Raw genomic sequence first — 25,064 nt, 5'->3', positions numbered from 1 at the left:
AATTCGCTTCTTTTATTCTACACACTGCTGTTGCTTGGGATGAAAATGCGAGAGAAACTGAACATCATGTTTGAACATCATGGGAAACAAACATGACACATTCTTAAACAACGGGTACAAAAAATAATGTTTGTCTGCAAACATAAAACTGCGAGAGTAGGGAGAACACTGTTCGTCTCGTACCCAGTGTTCAATGTGAAACACGGAAGACTGGTTCTTCCATTATCCAGTTGGACCACCGGACAGCGGAGACAGTTGATTGATCATTGTTGAGTTATTTATAGAACAGCAGCCCGATGTGTCTTGCAGAGCAGAGCAGTGGTATGGATGAATCGATCTTATTTCGACCGTGGATCGATCTCCATTGCTGATGATTGTTGCGTGGACCTAGCTATTCTGTAACAACACAAAGATGGTCAATGAGGGTCCTGAGTTTTGAACTCACGATCGATCGCTTACTAAGCGAACGCGCAACCAATGTGGCTACGGAGACCCCCTGTCACATCAGTTGTGATTCTGATTGATTTGCTCTCGATTATTCGCTCAGTTTGGAATATATACACTTTTAACTATACTATACCCTCCATATCGAATATCTCATGCATTGTTAAATTCATCTTCCAATCCCATGGGCCAATTTTAGTCACTTTGCTTGTGCTTTATTCCAATAACAGAAAACTATACAACTTAAATTTCAAACTTTAATCAGTTATGTTTTAAAAATCAATTCTTTATTCAAGGTAAAAATGGGAAACCATTGAAATTTTCGGAAATTCCGAACAAATAACATAACATGTCAATTTGGAATACAACTTATCGGAATTCAAAGTGCATTTATCAACAATAAAAGTATTACATTCCTATTTCATTTGAGAAAAAGTAAGAAATACTCGCTGTTTTTTAAGTCCCTATATCTAATGAATTGTATCGTTTTTTTTCTGTTTCTAATATACGTTCGAAGAGTGAAAATCTATACCTAATATACATTTGCTCATTGATATCCGAAAATCCTGTTAGTGTCGATATATAATCTAATGTCTCGCTTTATTTACAATCATACGAAATAAAATCTACATCACTATCATGAAGTATTGCTGTTATGTTTTTCATTGAACTGTTTCTCCTAACAATGGACTATGGGTTCGTGATTGAGGGATAGACATGTCACACGGTTATAACTGAAATGTCACTGACTTGTCTGTGCTCTTACCGACTTAAAACAAAAGTAAAACCCAATTCCGTGTAGCTCTCAATATAAGTTGCCTAAACGAATACATCCGAAGTTTCGCTATCAATTCACTAGATAAATTCTCATATTGCGTATAGTGGTGTAAAGTTTGTGGTCCCATCCACTACAGTCGGCAGTACTGTTTCGCTTCGGCACTGAGCGCATCAAACTCGGTCTGCATGAGCTTCTGGCATTGTTCCACCAGTTCATTGATGTCGTCCTTAGTCTTTCCTTGGGTCGAAATCTCCGGCAGGATCTGTACTATCACCCGCCCTCGGCCGAAACGCTTCTTCTTGTGATCAATGAAAACGTACTTCGATACCACGACAGGCTGAATCACAGACTGAGTATCGATTGCAACGTGGAAGGAACCCTTCTTGAACGGCAACAGGGTGTCATTGTCATGGCGGGTGCCTTCTGGGAAAATTGCCAGTTTGAGCTAAAACAGAACGGTACTATAAATATAACATCATAAGTGGGTTATGTTTTTATATCTTCACTTACGTTATCCCGCATAATGGCAACTGACTCTCGCTTCATGACGTTTTTCGCCGAGGTGGTATTCTTGCGATCGATGAACACAACCCCCACCAGATAGCTGCCAATTCCGAACGGGAGTAAGTAGAACAGCTCCTTCTTAACAACCGGCACGATGTTTCGAAAATCAGCTAGAAGTCGAGCAAGCACTGTAAGGCATGGGGAATGAGAAATAAAAATAATAATAAAAAAAATACTTGAATGATATAATCTGACTCACGAACGATATCGATGGCACTCTGGTGATTGATGAGGGCCACTCCGCCATTCCTAACGTTGATATGTTCCGTCCCCCGGACTTCGTACGATACCCCAAGCCAGCGAACGAACTCGATGGTGACTTTTCCGGACACCCTGAAACGGCAACGTTATTATTACAACTTTAACACTCAAATATTATCACGGTGCACGGAACTTACAGTGCATTCAACGGCCATCGGGGTTTGATTAGAAAGAACGGTATCGGGATCACTAATACCATACAGGACACTATGATGATGACCGTTAGCTTGGCGTAGTACTTGAAGGTGGGCCATACGCAGCTGAGTAGTATTGTTGCCACTATTAGTTGTACACATAAGCTGTTGAGGAAGACATCCTGCAAAAAAGAGGAGTAGTGATAGGAAAAACTGTTATAGATTATTACAAATATGCTGACGTTGGTCAAAAAGAAAAGAACAATAACATATCGATCAGAACATTGCTCCACTTACATTGTAGAGCTATGTTAATGCAGTATGCTTGTCTAAAAATTTGAGAAAAAAAAAACATTTTTCATTCATATTTCTGTAGTTTAGGCATACAAGAATATACCCTAGAAAGGACCTATCGAAAATCCTATTTTTAACGAGTTAAAGCCATTTTATTGAAGCGGTATCTAACCTGGTACGACCATCAGCCATTCCATGTCAAACCGATATAGTGGTTCTCAGATTTTCTTCAAAAGCGATAGTTTTGTTCTTTATCGCAAATTATTAGACCGGTATTTTTTTTTTTTTTGTTAGGGTAACCATTTCCATTTTAGGGTGGCCCGAAAAATCCCTTTTTACGCATTTTTGCCAAAAATGACTTTTTTCTAAAATTCATAACTTTCGACCCAATTCAATTTGACATCAATTCAGATGTTTGACATTATTGATTTTATTTGTTTTCTATAGTTTTCATGGTCTCGGAAAACGAAAAAAACGCTTCCCTGGTTTCGAGATATGTTATGTGAAAAATCCTCGGCTTTCCAGAAAAAATAAAAAAAAAAAAAGATAGTGCCTTTGTTCCCGAGACCATGAAAATTATAAAAAACAATCAGTAATGACGAAAACATAATTTAAATTTTCTGCAACTGTAGTATTTTTCCTAGAAAAACTAATTGGTTTTAATTAAATATGTCGAACATCTGAGTTGGTCGAGTTGTTCGAAAGATATGAATTTTAGAAAAAATTCATTTTTTGCAAAAATGCGAAAAAAATGATTTTTGGGACCACCCTAAAATGGAAATGGTCACCCTAACGAAAAAAAATTAAAAAAATACGGTTCTGCGTTCATTTGCGATAATGAACAAAACTACCACTTTTGACGAAAATCTGAGAACCACTATATCAGTTTGGCATGGAATGGCTGCATAACAATGAACTTCAAACTCGTTCTTCCCCAAACTAGTTTTTTTCCAAACTGGCGTACACGATATCTCGAGTTCTACGGATCCGATTCATGTAGAATTTATATGAATACAATCTGCACGCATCTCTCGATCGCAGAAACCACTAAAAATATATATTTTTTTTTATTTTACTATTTTTAAAAAAATCGGGAAACGCAAGAAAAAACGTTTTAAACCGTATTTTGTTTTTCAAACGGCCTGTCCGAGATTTATGCCATAGCGGTATCTTTACCGATTCAGAATCTATTCGATTTTTTTTGTTTCAGATAACCAGAACGGTTGAAATCGTGTACGCCATGGCACAACTTTTTTTTGAATCCCCTCACTTCCTCGGCTTGTAACTATTCTGATTATGATTTTTTTTTATTGTTAAAAGAAAGATACACAAATAAAAATATAATGGATACTAAAAATATTCTTTGTTTTATTTCTTCGGAGCTCGACAAAACGTCTAGAATAACCCCTTAACCCTTTCGCGTATGATTTAATTTTCAAAAGAGCGGACCAAATACAAACGCTTCGATGGGTCACGCATTGAGTAATTTCACTACTCTGCTGAGCGTATTAGCGTCTTACTACAAGCAAGCGCACCACGAGAGAAACTCGATGTTGTACGGTTTGGCACAATCAAAAAAGGGTTAAAAGAACAAATCGTTCAACTTATCATGAACAAATTTATGTTTGCCAATGTTGCCAATTGAATCGATTATATATTTACATTAGGGTGCCAATGGATGTATGGGAAAAAACGACCCTAAAATTGCAAAAAGTTACCCTATACAGAATGTTCACCACCTGGAAAAAACACCATATGAAGAATTTCAGCTCAATCGGACTTAAAGGAGAGTGGCGCAAAGCGGACTAAACGAAAGCAAAGAAAAATCGAAAGCAAAGAGAATCGGGGTTTTCGAGAAAAAAGAGTTAATGCCAAATGTCTTAAAATTGCATGAGATAACAGTAAATCTCGACGAGTCATGCAATTTTAAGACATTTGACATCAAAATTATTTTTTGAAAGCCCCGATTTTCGGTGATTTTTCGGTTTTCAATCTCAATGTGTCAGCGACACTAATAAATGATGTCCGATTGAGCTAATATTTAGCACTGGGTATATTATCGTGCAAATCAACATTTCGCATAAAAAAATCAAGAAAACTATTTTTGTTAGTATCAAAAACCATACGTTTTGCCTCGTATTCCGAAAAAAGTCCCAGAGTGTCGATTATTGACAAACAATTTTTTTTTTGAAATCGTAGTACAACTTGAAGACATTTGGCATCAACAATTTTTTTTTAAAAGCCCGATTTCCCTTAAGTCTGATTCAGCTGATATTTTGCTTAGAGTGTTTTTTCGAGGTGTCGAGCATTTTTATGGGGCAACTTTTTGAAATTCGAGATGACCATTTTCATTGGCTCCCTAATGTACGTATTCTCAGTTATATTCGTTTTTGGCGTAGGGCTTTTCGGTCTTTCATTGAAGGCGTCCATTTAGAAAATATGTCCGGTTTTCATGAAAAAGTTTTACATGACCATGAACTCGATAATCATGATGGACATACTAGTGTGTTTAGTGCTGTGATTATTAAAAAAAAATTACGTGTGAAATATTGTTTTTGTGCAACGAAAGATTACTTCATTCGCATGCCCATTGTGCATTAATATCAGGCTAAGTAGAAGAACGGCTGCAACAACAGCTGATTCTTATTTATTTATATTTTTCTCGATCGCCCCAGCGTGCTACTTTTCTCGTATAGCAGCTGTGGCGATTCACAAACTACGTAGCTTTACTTCAGATTGTTGAAGAAAATCGTCCACTTTTGGTCCTCTTGTCGGAAACACACATCGTTGAAATAGAATCGTTTGATCAGTATAGTATTCCGGGATATAATGTTGCTGCTTGTCTATCACATTCTAGACATACTGGCGGTGTTGCTATTTATGTCAGAGAATCAGTTCAATTCAATATTCGCCTCAACGAAGTTATTGATGGAAACTGGTTTTTGGGCATTACAGTTGAACGTGGCATGAAGATGGGTAACTATGGTGTTTTGTATCACTCTCCAAGCTCAAGTGACCAACGTCTTGTTGAAATTTTAGAAAATTGGCTAGAAATGTTCCTTGATTCCAGCATATTAAATATATTGGCTGGTGATTTCAATATCAATTGGCGAGATAACCATAATTCAAACAATTTGAAGCGTTTAGCAGACTTTTTCAATTTAAAACAAACAGTTAATAAATATACGATATATTCCCGCCTTGGAGATACCGATCTTGCCATTTTGCTTGGTGACTACAACCAGTCGGGACTTGTCTGGAACACTTCAACCAACGATCGCCCTTCCGTTGATGGCTTACTATCTAGCATTTCTGTTGCTTGTGCTTCGCTACTAGACGGCTTCAGCTTACATGGATTGTCTCAAATCAATTATATTACTAATCGAAATGAACGAATTTTGGATTTTGCTCTGGTGAATGAAACTACGCTCTCTCGATGTCATCTCGAAGAAGCTGCAGAACCGCTTTCCGCTCTTGACGCCGACCATCCTGCTTTGGAGGTAACGATTAGTCTCTCACAGTCCATCGTACTTATAAACATTCCGGATGAGCCTGGACTTGACTTTCACCGAGCCAATTCTGAAGGATTACTAGAAGCCCTACGCCAAACTGATTGGCATTTCCTAGAATCCGCAGATGACATATACGTTGCAGTTGACTGCTTTACAAGTTTGCTTAAAGGTTACATGGTTGATTTTATCCCATTGCGTAGACCATCCCCCAAGCCACCCTGGGGAAACGCACACCTGAGACGTTTGAAACGACTGAGATCAAAGGCACTTCGAGACTATTGCCAGTCCCGCTGTGTATTCACCAAGCAATGTTTCGCACGGGCTAGTAACAGTTATCGAACGTTCAACCGCTATTTATACAAACGCTACTGCATAAGAACTCAAGAAGATTTACGTAGACATCCCCGAAACTTTTGGAAATTCGTGAATTCAAAACGGAAGGATAACAATGGACTACCCGCGGAGATGTTTCTGGGCAGTGAAGTAGCCAATTCCACCGCAACAAAATGTAACCTTTTCGCAACTCAGGAGTGCGTTCAATGATTCGACTTTGTCGGGATGCCGTATTATAGACGCTTGTAGAGATACACCTAGAGATGTGTGTCATCTGAGAAACCTCGCGGTCTCACCGGACCAAGTGAAATTCGCCATAAACAAATTGAAGTGTTCAATGTCTAGTCCCGATGGCATTCCCTCCTTCATCCTTAAAAAATGTGGCGAGGAGTTGATTCGTCCACTCACTGCACTCTTCAATCTCTCATTAAGACAACGTTGCTTTCCCACCTGTTGGAAGACGTCAATCATGTTTCCTGTGTTCAAAAAAGGTGATCGACAGAACATCGAAAACTACAGAGGCATAACTTCGCTTTGTGCGTGTTCCAAAGTTTTCGAAATTTTATTGAATGACTTGCTTTTTGACTCTTGCTAGAACTACATTTCCACCGATCAACATGGATTCTACCCCAAAAGATCGACTACCACGAACCTGGCTCAGTTCGCCTCGTTTTGCATAAGCAACATTGATGCTGGTGCTCAAGTCGACACCGTCTACACAGACTTGAAATCAGCATTTGATAGAGTTGACCACGGAATACTACTGGAACGATTAGGACGAATCGGTGTCTCAGCGGATCTTGTCAGCTGGTTCGAATCATACCTAACGAATCGTATGCTCACCGTTAACATTGGATCGGAAAGATCAGAACAATTTTCGAACCTGTCAGGCGTGCCACAAGGGAGCAATCTGGGCCCCTTGCTATTCTCAATTTTCATTAACGAGCTTTCTATCGTACTACCACCTGGCTGCCGATTGTTCTACGCTGATGACGTCAAAATTTACATGGTCATCCGAAGCTTTGAGGACTGCCACGCTCTACAACAGCTGCTGGATCATTTCACCGAATGGTGTACACGGAACATGCTAACGCTAAGCATTCACAAATGTAATGTTATTACGTATCACCGCAAGCTCAATCCGATAACACTTGATTATTCAATTGACGGACAGTCTCTCGATCGTGTTCCTAAAGTTCGTGATCTTGGCGTCATCCTAGACTCATCATTTACCTTCAGATTGCACTACAACGACATGATTTCTAGAGCCAACCGGCAGCTGGGATTTATGTTTAAAATATCCCGAGAATTTAATGACCCGCTTTGCCTCCGATCTCTATACTGCACTTTGCTGAGATCGATTTTGGAATCTAACTCTCAAGTATGGTGCCCATATCAATCAACGTGGACTGCTAGGATCGAATCAATCCAACGGAAATTTGTCAGACATGCCCTTCGTCGTCTTCCGTGGCGGGATCCTATGAACCTTCCCCGATACGAAGATCGATGCAGATTACTGGGATTGCAGACATTACAGCAGAGAAGGAGCATTGCTCAAGCTATGTTTATCGCAAAAATTTTAAACGGTGAAATTGACGCACCTGAATTGCTAGGGCAACTCAACATTTACGCCCCTGAACGTTTGCTTCGCCAACGGAATTTCCTGCTGCTTGAGCCCCGGAACACTCTATACGGACTACATGACCCAGTGCGCTCCATGTCCGCTAGCTTCAATGAATTATTCGTCTATTTTGATTTTGTCTCTACTGCGTCTGCATTTAACCACCGACTCCAGGAACTGAATAGATACCACTGACAATGAGGACTGCCATGGACAAGGGCTCAGTTTCCACTCAGTTATTTTGTTTTTTTTTATGACTTGACTACAGTTGATGCTCACTGTTAATTTTTTTTTTACTTTAAGTGGCTTATATGTTGTGTTCAAAATGTACTGTTTGTTTATATATATTGTTTGTAAGTCATGTAAAAGATGTGGGGTTTTTATGCCTTCCCTTGTCTGGCTTTTCCCCATCACATATTTAATATTTCATTAAGACAATAAAAAGTCAGATGAATAAAGAAAAAAAAAACAAATTCTCAAATGGGGTTCAACATAGGGTAGGAGCCTGCCTGTTGGTCTCAAATGTTCCTATCTCACGCCTCCACGAAGATTATATGACGACATTTTTAGATCGGGCTTGAACTGGAAACGTACACCTGGTCTTGGCTCCGAGAACGGGTGTCGAAAGTGGCTAAGTGAGGGGGTGCGAGCGAGTCAGAGCGCTATATCTCTCCCGGGGAAGGCCTCCCGGGTCATGGAGGCCTTGCCAACCCGCTGTCTCCCGGGCAAAGGAGATACACCCAGAAAATGGAGCTACGTTCACGAAGAGTAATTAGAATGCGATCACCCGAGGAGGGTCCCCGAACTGGAGCTGGTCCTGGAACGGGCGTAAGAGCGAGCGGCCAGCGGCTGGAGGGCGATGTGCAAGAGCGGGCCACCAGCCGGGTTCAACCCGAAGAGCTACCGCCACACGGAAACAGCAGCCATCGACATCACCCAAGAAACGCTGCGCCTACGAGACGTGTTGCGACTGCCAGACGACAGTCGTCCACACTTGTGGGTACCACTAGGCGCCGGATCATGTGGACACACGAAATGAATGAATTCGTGATCCGCGCCTATTACATCTGCACTGCTTTGGAGACGGACATGAGCGGTCGCCCTCGAATACTAACAATGTTCGAGGAAGCGTATCCAGAGTTCGTCGGGAGGCTTGATCAGAACGCGATGAACGCGAGGCGTAGAGCGATAGTACGCAACAACATGCTCTCCCAAACGCAAATCGACGAGATCAAGCAGCAGGTGCAGAGAGAAATAAGCTCCAGGAACAACAGAGCAAGCGATGTGTCGAGACGAAGTTCAGTACGGCTGAGCAATTCATTCGCGAGTGGGGCACGCGAATCAGCACCAGTGGAGGCCACAGTACTACAACCCCCTGAGCCGGAAGACCCACAGCCAGATCAACAACTACTACGCGATCTGATCTTCCACTACGACGAGGCGATCTCACAGTTCCGCGACACAGACCCATTGTCGCGCCCCAGAATCCCGAAGTTGCAGCATTCCCGCAGGCTGACAAGTGCAGTAAAGCTCATGAACGAGCACGTTCTTCCGCTGCACTTGGTTGATGCTGAGAACATGGAGGAGCTGCAACTGAAAGTTTACTGTGCTGCTGTGGCGACCGCCAAAAGTTTAGGATACCGTATTAGGCCAAGAGGCGGACTGCTCCAACATCTCCGTGAAAGGCGTGAGCCTCCATGGCGAAGGAGATTGGAGCAACGGATCCTAAACAAGCGCGCCGCAATTGGAAGACTGATGGCGTACAAAAGAGGCAGCAGATCGGCGAAATTATGTCGCCAAGTTGCTGTGATCGTGCGGCCTACTGAACTTCGCCAGCTGGGAGCTCACCAGCTGACGGAAAAACTCGACACACTGGTACAGCAATTGAGCGTCCTTACAAAACGGCTGAAACGTTACTCTGACTCTGCAAAGCGCCAGGAACAAAATCGGATGTTCAGAGATAACGAAAAAGCGTTCTACGACAACATTAGCGACGATAAGCCCGACTACCGCGAAGGTTTGCCAGATATTAGCGATGTGACGAACTTCTGGGCTGGTATTTGGGAGACCCCAGTACAACATCGCGACGGGCAAATGTGGTTAAGACGGGAGGAGGAGAGTTGTGGTGAAATTGGAGAGATGCCAGCTATCATCGTCGAAGAGAACGATGTCCGCGAAGCCTCGCGGTACCTGAGGAACTGGGCAGCACCGGGCCCCGATGGTGTTCAGAACTTCTGGCACAAGAAGCTGACCGTCGCACATCAAAAGATAGCTGAGTGCTTCAACAAGGTGCTACGTGACCCACACAACCTCCCTGAATTCGCCACCCGTGGCGTCACATTCCTCCTCCCGAAAGACAGCAACACATTGAACCCATCAAAGTACAGACCGATAACGTGCCTATCGAGTCTGTACAAAATACTGAGCAGCATAATTACCGCCAAAGTTTCTGCTCACTGCGAACAGCATCACATCATCGTAGAAGAGCAGAAAGGATGCAGGAAAAATACGCATGGCTGCCAAGACCAGGCCATCATCGACGCAGCCATAGTCGGCCAGGCGGTATATAACCAGCGGAACCTAAGTATGGCCTACATCGATTACAGGAAGGCTTATGACTCCATACCTCACTCGCTTCTCGTCCGGGTATTGGAGCTCTACAAAATTGATCCCGTCGTCGTTAGGTTCCTGCAGCATGCGATGAGGCAGTGGAGTACGTCTCTGCACCTCAGTGATGGGGAAAATGTGTTGCAGTCTAGAACGCTGCAGATAAAGAGGGGGATATTCCAAGGCGACTCTTTCAGCCTGCTTTGGTTTTGTCTGGCACTGAACCCCCTCAGTAGGACGCTCAATAGAAACGGTCATGGCTATAAAATAAGGTATGGCGACGGCGCCCACGAAGAAGTGACCCATACCTTCTACATGGATGATCTCAAGGTCTACGCTGATTCACGTCAGCGTCTAGGTGTAGCTATCCGGGTTGTCGAAGACATAAGCAGGGACATCTGCATGGAGTTCGGCCTTGACAAGTGCCGCTGTGTCCATCTGCTGAAAGGGCAGCTTACCGAATCCGGAGGTTACGAGGTCTATGACGGCGAGTTCATAAGAGACATGGTTCGTGGCGAATCCTATAAATATCTTGGATTCCGACAGCTCACTGGGATTCGCCACTCCGACATCAAGACGGAGCTGCGAGACAAGTTCTTGAGTTGAGTGAACTGTGTCCTGAGGACTTTCCTCAACGCGGGGAACAAGGTACGCGCGATCAACACATTCGCGGTTCCCCTGCTGACCTTCAGTTTTGGTGTAGTCAAATGGAGCAAAACTGACCTAGAGGACCTTGAGAGGAGGATGAGGAAAGCATTTAAAGAGGCCGGAATGCACCATCCTCAATCGGCACTGGAGAGAGTTTCACTGCCACGCAAAGAAGGGGGACTTGGAATAGTCGACATATCTGCACTGTGTGTTGCCCAGGTACGACAACTGCGCGAGTACTTCGCAGAACGCGCCAACCAAAACGCGCTATACCGGGCTGTCTGCGCCGCCGACAGAGGATACAGCGCTCTGCACTTGGCGCAAGCGGAGTACCAACTCAACTGCAATCGGCAGACAGTGGAGGAGAAGATTGCAGCTTGGAAGCAGAAGGCAGTGCATGGTGCCCACCCCCATCAACTGGACCGGCCACACGTCGACAAGGCCGCATCTAATCTGTGGCTAACGCGTGGTGAACTCTCTTCAGTAGTAGAAGCCGACATGATAGCCATCCAGGACAGGATAATGCCGACGAGAAACTGCAGGCGGTACGTCTGGCATCAAGACGTTGATGACATTTGCCGGATGTGCCATCAACCAGGTGAAAACATAGAGCACATTATGGGAGGCTGTCCCGTTTTGGCCAACGCAGCCTACACCGAGCGCCACAACAACGTGGCCCGTATTGTTCATCGACAACTGGCGCTCCAATGTGCTCTACTGGAAGACAACGTACCAAACTACCGGTACCTGCCTGCACCTGTCCTGGAAAATGACCGTTTCAAGCTGTACTGGGATCGCACTGTTCTGACCGACCTCTCGATCCACCACAACCGCCCAGATATAATGGTTTACGACAAGAGCGACCGCAAAGTCACCATCATCGATGTCGCTATTCCACTGAACCAGAATCTGGAGGAGACCCACGGTCGCAAAATCTGCAAGTACCGACCATTGGCCGTGGAGCTCAAGGAACTGTGGGGGCTAAGGGAGGTCCCAAGAATTGTTCCAGTCGTTCTCTCTGGAACTGGAATTGTCCCGAAGACACTTCTGGAAGCGCTAAAGGTGTTGAATATGGAGAAGGAATTGGCCGACATCCAAAAGTCGGTCATCCTTAGCACCTGCGCGATTGTCCGACAATTCCTCGGTCAGGACTAAAACAGCACGAGCATGCAGATTCGTGCATTCCGCAGAGCCTAGTCCCCCTTTGGCATTCAGAAGCCCGGGGGCAGGTGAAAATTCTGGCTAGGTTCGCCTAGTTAAGAAGTGAGATAAGTCTGTATAAAAAAAAAAAAAAGCAATAGCAAAGTGTTATGGAAAATATTGAAATCCCTTTTGAAACCTAATAATAGCAAACCGCGATCCATAACTTTTAATGGAACACTTGAACGGTCTGAACAGATAATAACTTCTAAATTAAACGATTATTTTGTCAATAGTGTTTCATTGATCAATTAATCTATTGAATTGGTCGATGAACCTGATGAAATAAAACAGCCGATTAATAGTAATTGTAGTTTTGAAGGTTTTCACCCAATTACATTAAATGAACTTAGAACTATTTGCTTTTCTTTAGGAAAAACGGCTGGAGTAGATAGTGTTAATGCTAGAGTTATTCAAGATTGCTTTCATGTTATTGACTACATCTTGCTGGACCTTATCAATAAATCCTAATAGTCCCTATTCAGAAGGTTGCTGGAACGATTAAGGCCGAAGAGTTTCGTCCCATCAACATCACATTAGAGAAAATATTGGAATCAGTTGTTAAAGGCCAGCTGTTGGAATATTTAAATCCAGAACAATCGGGATATCGGGAAGGTCATTCCTGTGAAACCTTATTGAACTTGGTGTTAGCAAAATGGAAAGATAATTTAGAATTTTAAAAGGCCATCATTGCTGTTGTCTTGGATTTAAAACGCGCTTTCGAGACAATTTCTAGGCCCTTGTTGTTGAACACTATTAAGCGCTTTGGAATCACGAGTACTGCATATAAATGGTTTGAAAGTTATTTGTATGATAGAACTCAATGGACTATTTTTAACGATTTCATTTCCAGCCCCGTAGGGAATAATCTTGGAGTACCTCAGGGAAGTGTATTAGGGCCCATTTTATTTATTATGTACATTAATGACATGCGACGAGTTTTACGATTTTGTGATATCAATCTTTTTGCAGATGATACTGTATTATTCATTGCGGCTAATGATTTAAACCAGGTCGCGTCACATTTACATGGAGATTTGCATTCTTTAAGTAGATGGTTGAAGTATAAGCAATTAAAATTGAACATAAGTAAAACGAAATACATGTTAATCTCGCGAAATCGTTCAAATGAAAACGTCTCTATTGTTATTGATGATGAGACTATTGATCGCGTTCGGGAAATTAAATATGTTGGCGTGATTATTGATGACAAACTCAAGTTCAACACTCACATTGACAATGTCATCAAGAAAATTGCCAAGAAGTATGGAATCTTATGCCGATTGAAAAACGATTTAACTATTTGCAGAAAAATACAGCTATACAAATCGATCATCTCTCCTCATTTAGACTTTTGCTCTTCCATTTTATTTCTGGCCAATGAAACACAAATATCGAAATTACAGCGTTTGCAAAATAAAATAATGCGGTTGATACTAAAATGTAACAGATTCACTTCCTCATCTTTAACGTTGGACGCTCTGCAATGGTTATCCGTGAAGCAAAGGATTGTTTATTTAACTATGGTGTTCATTTTCAAAGTAGTTAAAGGTTTGCTGCCTCGATATTTGTGTGATCGAGTTGAAAGAGGAAGTGACTTTCACAGTTATAAAACAAGAAACGCGAATGAATTGAGAACAGCCAATTTCTTGACATGTACTTCACAAAATTCGTTGTAATTCAAAGGTATAAATGTGTTCAACTCGATGCCAAGACATATTAAACGTGCAACAACACTTACAGAATTTAAGAGGCACTGTATTTCACACGTGAAAGCTGTGTTTCATTAACAGCCGACCGATATATTTTTAAATTTTAAGACGAAGATTGTTACTGACGAAGTTTTATACGAACGGATAATTTAATGTGGGATTTTTTTTCTTTTGCAGTTTGTTTTTAATATTTTCAATTAACCTGACGAAGTTTTTTTTTGAACGGATTATATTATGCAAACTACTTAATTTTTGAAATTATATTTTTTTTAATTTGTATTTATGTCCTCTCTATTATGTCCGTCATGATCCTGGTGATGATGGACTGTTTTATGTTGTTGTTTTATATTATATTAGTTTAAAAAAAATAAAAGTAGTCTACATAAGTTTGAGCGTCGCGCGCGTAACACAGATATAAAGGATATTAAATTGAATGTTTTCTAATTGCCGGTCTTGAAATTTTTCGTTAAGGAAATTTTCTCGATTTCTCTGGATGAGGATATTCATAGTCAAGCCAATACAAGGCTGGCGGTTGGGCTTGTGCTCTGGTGGACCACTCGGCTACAAGGGCCTCGTCGGGACCGAATCGGCTCTGTTGCGGACATGACTGAGTATTGGCTTGTCATTTGACATTGCAATTTTTTGAACTTATATCTGTAAATAAAATCAGTTCGTTGTTTTTATTTTATTTGCCTAACTGATTTCAATGCTGAAAAAAATAACTAAATTATCTTTTAGATAACTCGTCTTGTTCAATCTCTGTAGGAGAAGGAAGCGGGACCATCATCATCATCATGACCAACCATTTTTCTTTTGAACGGATTCTGACGATTCTAAAATTTGTTGGATATGCCATACATAACATTTTCTAGGTCATTAAATAAATAATACTGACGGAAATTGGAAACCCTCAAATTTTTCATCAATGGAGTACGATTACGAGTTTGTATCACTGTAGCTGTTATTGTTACGTCCCGACCGAGATGTTGGATTTTTAGGAAAAATGGACCAAGCGTCACGTACCTCTAACAAGGCGTGTTATTCTGTAGAAAAAAGAGGTGTGCAAACGATCCATGGTTATTCAACACAATTACTCTAATGGGAGATTATATCGACCGTGAAATTAAATCAGTATGATTTTTGTGTTTTTGATAACAATTAACATATATGACGAGCCCACCTCCACGTATTAGAGTCAATAATGAGCGCTGTCTGCATATTATCAGATGAAATAATTTAACATGGTCAATTACAACATTCAGAATGTTGTTAAGCAAGCGTAAATGATGGAATTATCATTTGCTGTTTGATGGAAGTGTCCTCAACTTAAACAGCGAGTCAATAATTATCTCCCCCACATTTAGTGAACATTGCAATTAGTTTCTCAAATAAGTAGAAACATACGCTATTTTAATGAACTTAATTTGATGTTTCCCCAAAATCATGCTGTCCCAATTTTGTGCCCATAATATTTTATCATTTTCTGTCACAATTATAAACGTTATGTGAAGCGAGACGAATACAGTCAATCCGTTGATTATATAGGGTTTGTGTTTGGAACGGTTCCAGATAACTAGTGGGCAACTGTTTTTCGGAAGCGACCGGAAACGCAGATTATATCTAGAACTGGAACCACGCAGGTATAAACTGGTAGATAATCTGGTTGGAAACACAACGAAAAAATGCCACCTAACCAACATACCACATTTTATTTCATAAGGTTGTATGTTACAACAGTTTGAAAGTATTTTCTGCATGAGGACATTTTACTATCGAGTACCATCTTAGTAGATAAAAACGTTTTTTTTTCTAATTTTATTATCGACACAATAAAATTAGCTAATCATCTTCTTCTTCACTGAAAAAGTTGATCTTCTGATTTTCTCGGTCATTCCGATCTTTACTATCGCTCTCATCAGCATCATCAGCATCAATTGTAGTCTTCAAAACCTTTTTTGATGGCTGATGGAGGAACTTGATTTCAAGCATGGGAAATCCACTGACAGATTTGCTCATGAGATGCGCGTTTAACTTCGCCAGTTTTCTGTGATGTTTGATTCTTTCGACCGTCAAATTTTCCATTTTATCCTTGTCATTAAAAAACCTTGAGAAAGGTCCTTCGGATTACTTAACCTAAACTCCGTTCATGCCTTCAAGTTTTTGCTCTCGCTCGAAGCACGCCGACAACCGATGTTGACTCGATGTCACACCAAGCCAGAAGATGGCAATCAAGGTACCGTTTTCAGTTGGCGTGAACAGGAAACATCTTCGGTCTCTAAATATCTCGTACCTTGTCTCCGAGATCAGGAGCTCGATTGTGGCCAAGTGATGTGGTGCGACCGAGTGCTCAAATTCTCCCGAGGCAAAACTCTGTTCTCCATGTTAGAGTGGGGCTTCGAAAAAGGCCTACTGGCAGGACTCCAAACTACTTTACCACCAGCCGTCTCCCGGGCATAGCAAACACACAAAAAAATTATGGAGCTTAGATCTTTTTTAGAATATGAAACCACTAAATACACGTGTTTTCATTAAACAAGTGCAAATGCATGTAAAATAGGTAATCAAACCAGCGAACCATTCTTTCTGAATCTACGCAATCAACAGTACGAATAATACAACTGAATATCAATATGATATTCACGTGTAGTGTTTCATATTTAATATTTAAAACAGTGAAAATGTTAGGAAGCGTCAAAGCTGAAATTTTATTTTCCCACAAACTCAAACCAATCATTATATTCTTCAGATTACCTTATTTTCTGAGAACAATTAGATTGTGATATGAGAACATTCACAACAGTAACACTTAATTGTGTTATTTACTCAAACAACTGTTAACCGGTTGAAAATGTTCATGTATCTTAACTGTCATGAGTGACCCTCTAATAACACGTTTCAATACTGATTGGTTTCGAAATTATAAACAGAATTGAAGCCACGCCCACGTAGTTTTCTACGCACTAGTCTCGATAATCACTATACTTCAACACCCAATCATGCAATCAATCGTCACGAATTGAAGCATAACCGCATCTTTCCAAAACCGAAACACATTCGAACCATTCATAGTTTGATTGACCTCCGAAGTTCGCAGTCATGGTCTTCGGCTGTTCTCTCGGAGGTCCAACGGAGCTTTTCCCGTTCGCGTTCAGGTTGCTCAAACTGTTCAACATGTGGGACGATGAGCGACGATTTTATTACTTCTACGCCGCGGTCATGTACCACTTTGTGATCCGTCTCGCACCGCTGATAATGTTCATCGACTCCAACAAAACCATCCTGGGCATCATTCGACATCTGGGGGAGTGCGTATTCGTGGCGATGCTCTATCCCGTGTTCATCGGATATATGTGCAAGCTTTCGCAGTTGGAACGGTTGGTCAAAATTTTGAGGGGTGTATTTAAAAAATGTAAGCTTGTGATTGATAGAAAAAAAATTACAACCCAAATACCTCACTAAGAGTTGTTTCAGTTTCTGCCGATGACGACTACAAGCCGCTAATCATTCAAGCAAACAAATTCTATCGTTTTGTGTCACGAGTTTTTCTAATCTATGCGTCTACATATACCCCGTTGTACGTTTTCGGCCCGATAGTGTCTTCATATTATAAATACTTTCGAACGCGCAACTCCACCGAACCGGTGTTCCTGTCGACATCAACCGAGTAAGTTAGTGTCTACTTACGATCTTCGAAAAATTTATTGATCTCGTTTCAAATTCCCAGGTTTTACATTGGGGACATCCACTACAACATTTGGCACCATACCATCTATCTCATTCTCTTCTCTCCAACGGTTTATATCAGTGGATACTTCCTGGCCCTAAAATCGATACTTTACTACAGTCTGATTAAACACGTGTCGCTCATGTTCCGATTGGTGATACGGAAGATACATTTGTTGGAAGAATGCAGCCCGTTCGATAAACTCAACGGAGATCGTCAAATAGACGACATCATCAGATTGCATCATCAGGCATTGGAGTATGGATAGCTTGAAATTAGATTCTCGATCATAATGGAAATAATCTCTCAAACAGATGCGTCAACCTGTTGGAACAATTACTCAGCCCAATCTTGTTATCGCAATTTGTTGGATGTGTTCTCATGTGGTGCCTTCTGCTGGTATACGCCACTTCAGCCGGCTTCGAAATGGGCATCATGAATCCGCTCATTCTTTGTCAATACGTTGCCGTCGAAATGTTTGTCTTCTCAAATCTTGTGACGGATCTCACGTTTGTTGTAAAGAAGATGTTGTTTATGAAGTATCGTCGAAATTGTAATTCGGCGTTTTATTTTCAGAGCAGGGAGGTGGCAAGCGAAATCTACAACTATCGCTGGTACGGTAAATCTCTTTCAACACAGAAGAAAGTTTTGCTGATATCCATGCGAGCTCAGAAAACGGTGGGTGTCACGGCGATGAAGTTTTTCTACGTTAGTGTTGAACAGTTTGGCAAGGTCAACGAATTGTACATTAAACTCAGACATAAAATTTGGATAATATTTCCTTAAATCATAGGTTCTTCAAACAACATATTCGTATTATTTGGTGATGAAAAATCTCCTAGACAAATAACTTCAATATCAAAACCTCTGGCCTTCACAAATTTTATCGAATTTCATCATCGTTTCCCAACATAGAATTATGTTGGGAAAAGCATTACATTTTGGTAAATCGGACATTCTCGATTGTTAATGGTTTATACGAGCTCACCGCATAAAAGTTGCTGGTTAATCTTCAAAACAAAAGCATCTGTCTGTGACCACCGTATATGTTAGAAGTCACTCCAAGAAGCATTTGGAGAGTATTCTTCGTAAGATTGCTACTAGTTCGAATGTAACGAGATGCGTTAATTTGAATGGTAACCAACCTCCGGATCATCCAAAAAGAAGTCAACATGGTAGACGATGTCAAGTCTACCGCAAACTTAGCATCTGATGATCATGGTCAAGAGTCATACGGTTCCAAACATTGTTGAAAAGAAAAGTGCGTCCCATAACCAGTGAAAGTTGAAAAATAATTAATAATGCACAAATTCCATCTGAAAAGAAAAAGAAATCATGAAAAAGATCTCAGCTTCTATGGAACTGAGATCATTCACTCTGCATCAGGAAATACATCATCGTGCCTAAAGGAAGTAGTCAATAAGGTATACCTTGACCACACTTTACTATACCCAGTCAAAGCAGAAAATCAAGATTAACCATGCTTCATTAATACTGACCATTCATTGCAGGCCGAAATACAGATTTCATACTCTGAGAAAAAGGTGATATAAAGAGTTTAAGTGAAAGTTCCGGGGGTCTAAGTCGAAGTATCTAAACTTAAGCAGCTCATGTCTGGATCCCCATCTCAGTGTATGCAAATAAGCAGAACAAGCTCACAAACATCGCTACTTTTTATAGGATGAATGTCAATAAAACCGATATTATACTTGATTATTGAAACTACATTTATTAATTGAAAATCAATTGAAAAAATGTATTGTGTATGTTTTTTCTAATCAAAACTGTCTACAATTTCCATGTACCTGAATTACATACTGAATTCGTGATGCTAGACTTCATTAGACTTCGAAGTCTTCGTTTTTTGGCCTGAGCTAGATTCAATTGCTTCAACTAAATTCGATACCGTTCCTCAGTGATGGTTTCGTTTGGTTTCAACAGCTCATTATAAATAACGCCAACCAGATCCCACCAAAAACACAGCATAACCTTTTCAGTGTGAGTATTAGGAATGGAAACCGTCAAGATGCGATGAAGAAACCCCTCCCTTTCTTGCCTCTGAAGCTGTTGCTCACAGACAAAAACGACACTCAATGTTCCTTGTGTTCAAATCATAAGAAACCCAAGTTCTTTGCTTTTTAATCATTCCCAACGCATGTAATCACTCGGAAATAGCTTGGCAGGCAAATAATGCTGAATCAAATTCTTCATGCCGATCCTTCTTGATGTTATAGCTGCACTAGTTATTGTGACGATCTTTTTCTAGTTGACATACACTCATCACTTTTGAATATATGTTTGTTCTATCACCACCATTATTCCAAATTTATTATGAATTAAATGTTATAAATGCTTAATGGAACTATATCAAACAACATTTGTCAATGCATAAAACCCAACAACAAGATGTGTGACGTGTGATGCAAAAATAACAAGTGCTCTCCACCAGGCGGTATAAGAACCGGCGATCTGTATTATTTTATCTAGTTCCACCTTGGTTTGACAACATGCCACACTATCGAGCCTCCAAAATGATGTTGACTGCTCGCTGGCAGTAGCAAGACTGGTTAATAGAACTTTTCAGTTTCGATTTTTTTTTATTTATTTAAAAGAGGGATATTTCTGAGAGTCTTAAACTATGTTAATAATCCATCGAGTTTCCACTTGCTGCAATTACGGCCTCCACACGCTTCCGGGATGCACGGCAGCTCCTAATAATGTAGCCCGGATCCATTTCTCTTCAGGTACGGGTCAATGTTTGACTGAGGCTTGCTGTATTCGGGTGGCGTATAGTACGGGCCTTGGCCTTCAGGACGCACATTGAGTAATATAGTGGATTTAGATCGAGGCTGAATGGGGGCCACATGTTCTCCGCCCGGTAGATGTTCCTGCAACCACTTCTGAGTGCGGTTCGATGTATACATCGTTTGGCAACGGGCCGTACTCTTCTTTGATCTATGGAAGAACATACTTACTTGAATCCCCGATGTAAATCTCAGTATTCACTTTGTCGCCTTCAGGAATGAATACCGGGTTTATTGATTGTCATCGGAAGCCACCAATCTACACGCTTTTATGCTCTTCGGCCTCGTCTTTTACCGTGAGAAAACTAAAATACCGGATTGCCGGATTTTCTCGCTTGATGAAGTTCAAGATTTTCTTACATCGCTCGACTGGTGGCTCCCGAATGCGGTTGGTAATCATGAGAGTTTTCTCCGTGCCCTCAATTTCCAACACCAGCAATTCACACATATAAACAAGATACATTTCATGAAAATGACAAAAAGGAAAGAAAATGAGGAAAGAAGACTTTTACGTTGTTTTGATCTATTTTTTTCAATATTGCAAATGACGATTTAGTTACCTAAAATAACTGGAAAGTTCGAAACTACATTGTCAAGGAAATCTTCTTTCTATAGTAGATAATAGTGCGTATCCGTTTTTGTGAAAAAGTTTTTAGAAATTCGATTAGTTCAAATATTCCTTGTAGGGCAAAAGTGCGCACCAACGTTTGTCTCTCAAAAAAATGATAAAATGTTTTCAACCAAATTTTCAACGGACTCACAAGAAGAAAACTAATTTGAAGAAATGCACTCCAGAAAAGCTCGAAATGGCCCGACAGAAGCTTCGGGAGGGAGTCTCGAAGTGTCGGATTGCAACAGACCTCGGTATTTCTGAATCAGCTCTAAGGAAAAGGTTCATATTGGTAAGTGATTTATGATATGAATCTTCTTTTATTGACATTTCTACTTCTGCTACTGGCGAACCATTGCAGAGCACTGGGCAAAGCTTTCTATGGTATGACTCTCACAGATTTAAGGCGCCTGGCGTTTGATTTTGTGGAAGCCAACAACCTCCAGCACGAATTCAAGCAAGTTGCAAAACTGGCAGGAAAGGATAGGGCTTCTAGTTTTATGAGGGAACATCGTCTGACAAAAAAAAAATCGACCAGATTCTGAATCAGTAAAGACGCCGTTATCGCATGAACCTCGGACAAGTCAAAAGCATCATTTTCGACAAAATGACGGCCGTTTGAAAAACAAAATGCGATTTAAAACGTTTTTCTAACGTTTCCCTTTTTTTTAAATAGTAAAATTTAAAAAATATCATTTTTAGAGGTTCATGCGATAGAGAGGTGCCTGCAGATTGTATCCTTATAAATTCGACATGAATCGGTTGAGTAGAACTTGAGAAAAAACTAGTTTCGAGAAAACCGCGTTTGAAGTTCATTGTTGTGGCCGTACCAGGTTAGATACCGTATAACTAAAATGGCTCTAACTCGGTGAATAGGATTTTCGATAAGTCCTTTCTAGGGTATATCCTTAAATGCCTAAACTACAGAAATATGAAGAAAAAACACTTAGATTTCTGATAAAAAAAAATTGTAATAGGTATGTGTCCAACTACAAATAAAACTCGAGAAATTCTAGTACTACGTTTCGAAGGTAATATATATATAGTTAAAATTTGGTAACAAACTGATTTTTATTTACTTTTATTTCAAAAGTTTTTAGGCGACAACAGTTAGGTGCGCACCTTTGTCCCGCACTACTCTGAATGGTAAAACATTCATGAAGGGATCTATATGCAATAGTGTACAAGAACCTTCACCATAGTTACGGACAAAACAGGTCAAGCTAGAGGAAACTTCAAACGTCCTACGGTCAAATGAAGGTATTGTTATATCTAGTAAAAATGATCGGATTCCACGTGGAGTACTAAATAGCTGACACTAGAATAGCAGTTTATGCAACATTTTAAACCCTTAGCACACAGCTGAAAAGATTTAGGATTACAAAATAATTGTCATACAATTGCCACCTCAGCGCCTCGATCTATATCCGATAGAAAACCTATGGCAGATTACCAAAGGGCTCGTGAGCCCCTCTGAAATCAAGAAATAAAGAGGAATTGTGGATCAAAGTCCAGGAATGCTATTCCTGTCAGTAAATGCCGGAATCTCGTGGAGTCAATGCCGAGAGGGTACGTGAAGTGATCTGGCACAATTGTTATACAACCAAACTTTAACAGTTAAAACTCAGGGGGACATCCTTCTGAATGAAACAATGAGTGGCCGTATCTACTTTTGTACTTGAAAAAGGCTGTAAAATAAACTGCTCTTTTTCCTAAATATTTTTATAACATTGAAATGTTTTTAGTACAAGAATAACTTAACTTTTCATGATCATAAACATATAATTTGAAATTTCTTGTAGTATGACTTTGGATCAGAATCTGTTTCAATATGTAATTGTTATTGTTTTGTCTGTCACCGTACGAGGTGTGTCGCGGATCGTTCACGCTCCTCAATGTGAACATTCATTCATCGACCCTTGTCAGTGCTACAAATATTCGTACTAAAGAATTAATTCTTGAATTTATCTAATATTTGTTCTCGCCAAAAATTTGTTCAATTTTTTGAACAGGATAGATTTGTGGGATATCAATAGCATGTTTTAAAATCAATTTTTAAGCTGTTAAACAAATTCTCGGGTCAATAAATATCAAGCATAAAACTATCAGACATTTTATTTTTCGATTTAGGTGATTATCATACAGCTCCGTTCAGCCGGCAAAGAGGTATTAACGTTCAAAACCTTACACTCCAAGTGTAACGCTCTCGTTTTCGAAACATTGAATTAACAACCCGATGCAGAAATGAAAGACGTAGTCCTACGTCAATATGTCGAAAGCTTACTTCCAATTCGATAATTCTATTGAATGGGTAGGTAAAAAGTCACATTGCTGGAAAGTCGATGTGAGTGAATAAACGCAATAAATTCACCGATATCACAAGTAATTGAATAAATTACCAACAAAGGCGCTAGAATGCGTTTATAAACATTTTGATACGTTTATGTTATAACTGTGTTACTTCCCAATCAACTGTCTAAGGGGAATCGGCGATTTTTTATTTATTTATTTTTTTTTTTTTGAAAAAATACGATAACAAATATGATCACCCAGCCCATATACAAATAGATTAACACTCCTGTACTCGTGTGAAAAGCTTAACTCGTATACCAACTAACTGTGCATGTCTCCGTAATATTGCTATTGTGTATTTCTAGGCGTTGTTGGTATTTATTTGAAAAAAAAGATATAATTGAAAGAAAAAACTCCAGAAAATTATTTTTTTCTTTAACTTCAATTATTTTTCTTCAACTTCATTCAGTTTTAATAGTCATTGAATTCAACCACCTCATTGGTTCTCCGTCTGTCAGACATACAGTCAATCACAAAATTAAGTATACACCTCGTGTTGGTTTGTTATTTTTCAGTTTTTCGGAGTTGAAAAGTAAGTAATTAAAAGCGACTTACATCCATCGTAAAATTTATCCTTTTCACTCTCAGAAAAGAAAAAAATTAAAATGGTCACATTTCTACATCATGTTTAAAAAATAAACAAAAAATCTTCGATTCAGACGTTGCAAAATTGAGTGTACAGTTCAAGTTTTTCTTAAAAAGAAAATTTAAATCAATTCATAAATGTTAACAGACAACAAAAATCAATCCCCTAGTATTTAGTATGGCCCCCCTTTGGTATCGAGCACTTCCTGCAAGCGACGAGGCGAGAAATCGATGAAGACGGAAGTGCCTCCCAGATCTCCGTAATCGTCGTTTCGAGTTCCGTTTTGTTCCCTGGGTTTTTATTTATCAGATGGTTCTTGATTTCCCACCAAAGATACTCAATAGTGTTGAAGTCCGGTGATTTCGGAGCCGTTTTGAGTAGATTGGGACATTATAGAGCAGGTATTCCCGCATGATGAGGTCAGTTTGCTTCGGGTCATCATTCTGTTGAAAGTAGTAATCACGAGGAAGAGCCAAATTTCTGCACGGGACACTCAAGGTTACGTTTCAGGATGTTCAATGAAGCCATCTTGTCCATCGATGGATCTTTAAACTTCATGGTTCCAGTTCCAGAAGCCGTCATCGTATCATACATCATCTGACTGCCGCCGCCGTGTTCTACTGTGGGAACCTAATGCTGAATCTGAAACACCAATCCTGGTTTCCTTCACACTACCTGTCCTTCACCCGATTCAAAGAAGTTTGTTTTCATCTCATCCGTATAAAGGAGTTTTCCAGAACTCCTTGGGTCAGTTTACATATGCCTAAGCAACTGTAGTCGTTTTTTCATATTCGCCTTTGAGATGAAAGAATTCTACGGCCAACGAGACCTCTCAGATTGTTCCTGTATGCTGCCCTCCGGACAGTATCAGTGCTGACAG

At 40.3% G+C, this 25,064-nt stretch overlaps 1 protein-coding gene across 1 annotated transcript in view; it reads right to left on the bottom strand.

Annotated features, from left to right (window-relative positions):
• Positions 1 to 741: 741 nt before the first annotated feature.
• LOC129774481 (1-acyl-sn-glycerol-3-phosphate acyltransferase alpha-like) overlaps positions 742 to 25,064 on the bottom strand; it is a 40,128-nt gene continuing 15,805 nt past the window's right edge. Inside the window, exons 2-5 of the mRNA XM_055778225.1 lie at positions 2,185 to 2,363; positions 1,986 to 2,119; positions 1,733 to 1,914; positions 742 to 1,667 (exon numbers count right to left, since the gene is read on the bottom strand). Of these exons, the coding sequence (XP_055634200.1) occupies positions 1,353 to 1,667; positions 1,733 to 1,914; positions 1,986 to 2,119; positions 2,185 to 2,363 (810 nt within the window). The 3' untranslated portion in view covers positions 742 to 1,352. The remainder of the gene's footprint in view (positions 1,668 to 1,732; positions 1,915 to 1,985; positions 2,120 to 2,184; positions 2,364 to 25,064) is intronic.

Source organism: Toxorhynchites rutilus, chromosome 3, assembly GCF_029784135.1.
Source record: "Toxorhynchites rutilus septentrionalis strain SRP chromosome 3, ASM2978413v1, whole genome shotgun sequence".
Classification (NCBI taxonomy): domain Eukaryota; kingdom Metazoa; phylum Arthropoda; class Insecta; order Diptera; family Culicidae; genus Toxorhynchites; species Toxorhynchites rutilus.
Note: the sequence above shows the minus strand (reverse complement) of the source record. Positions and strands in the feature narration are given on the sequence as shown.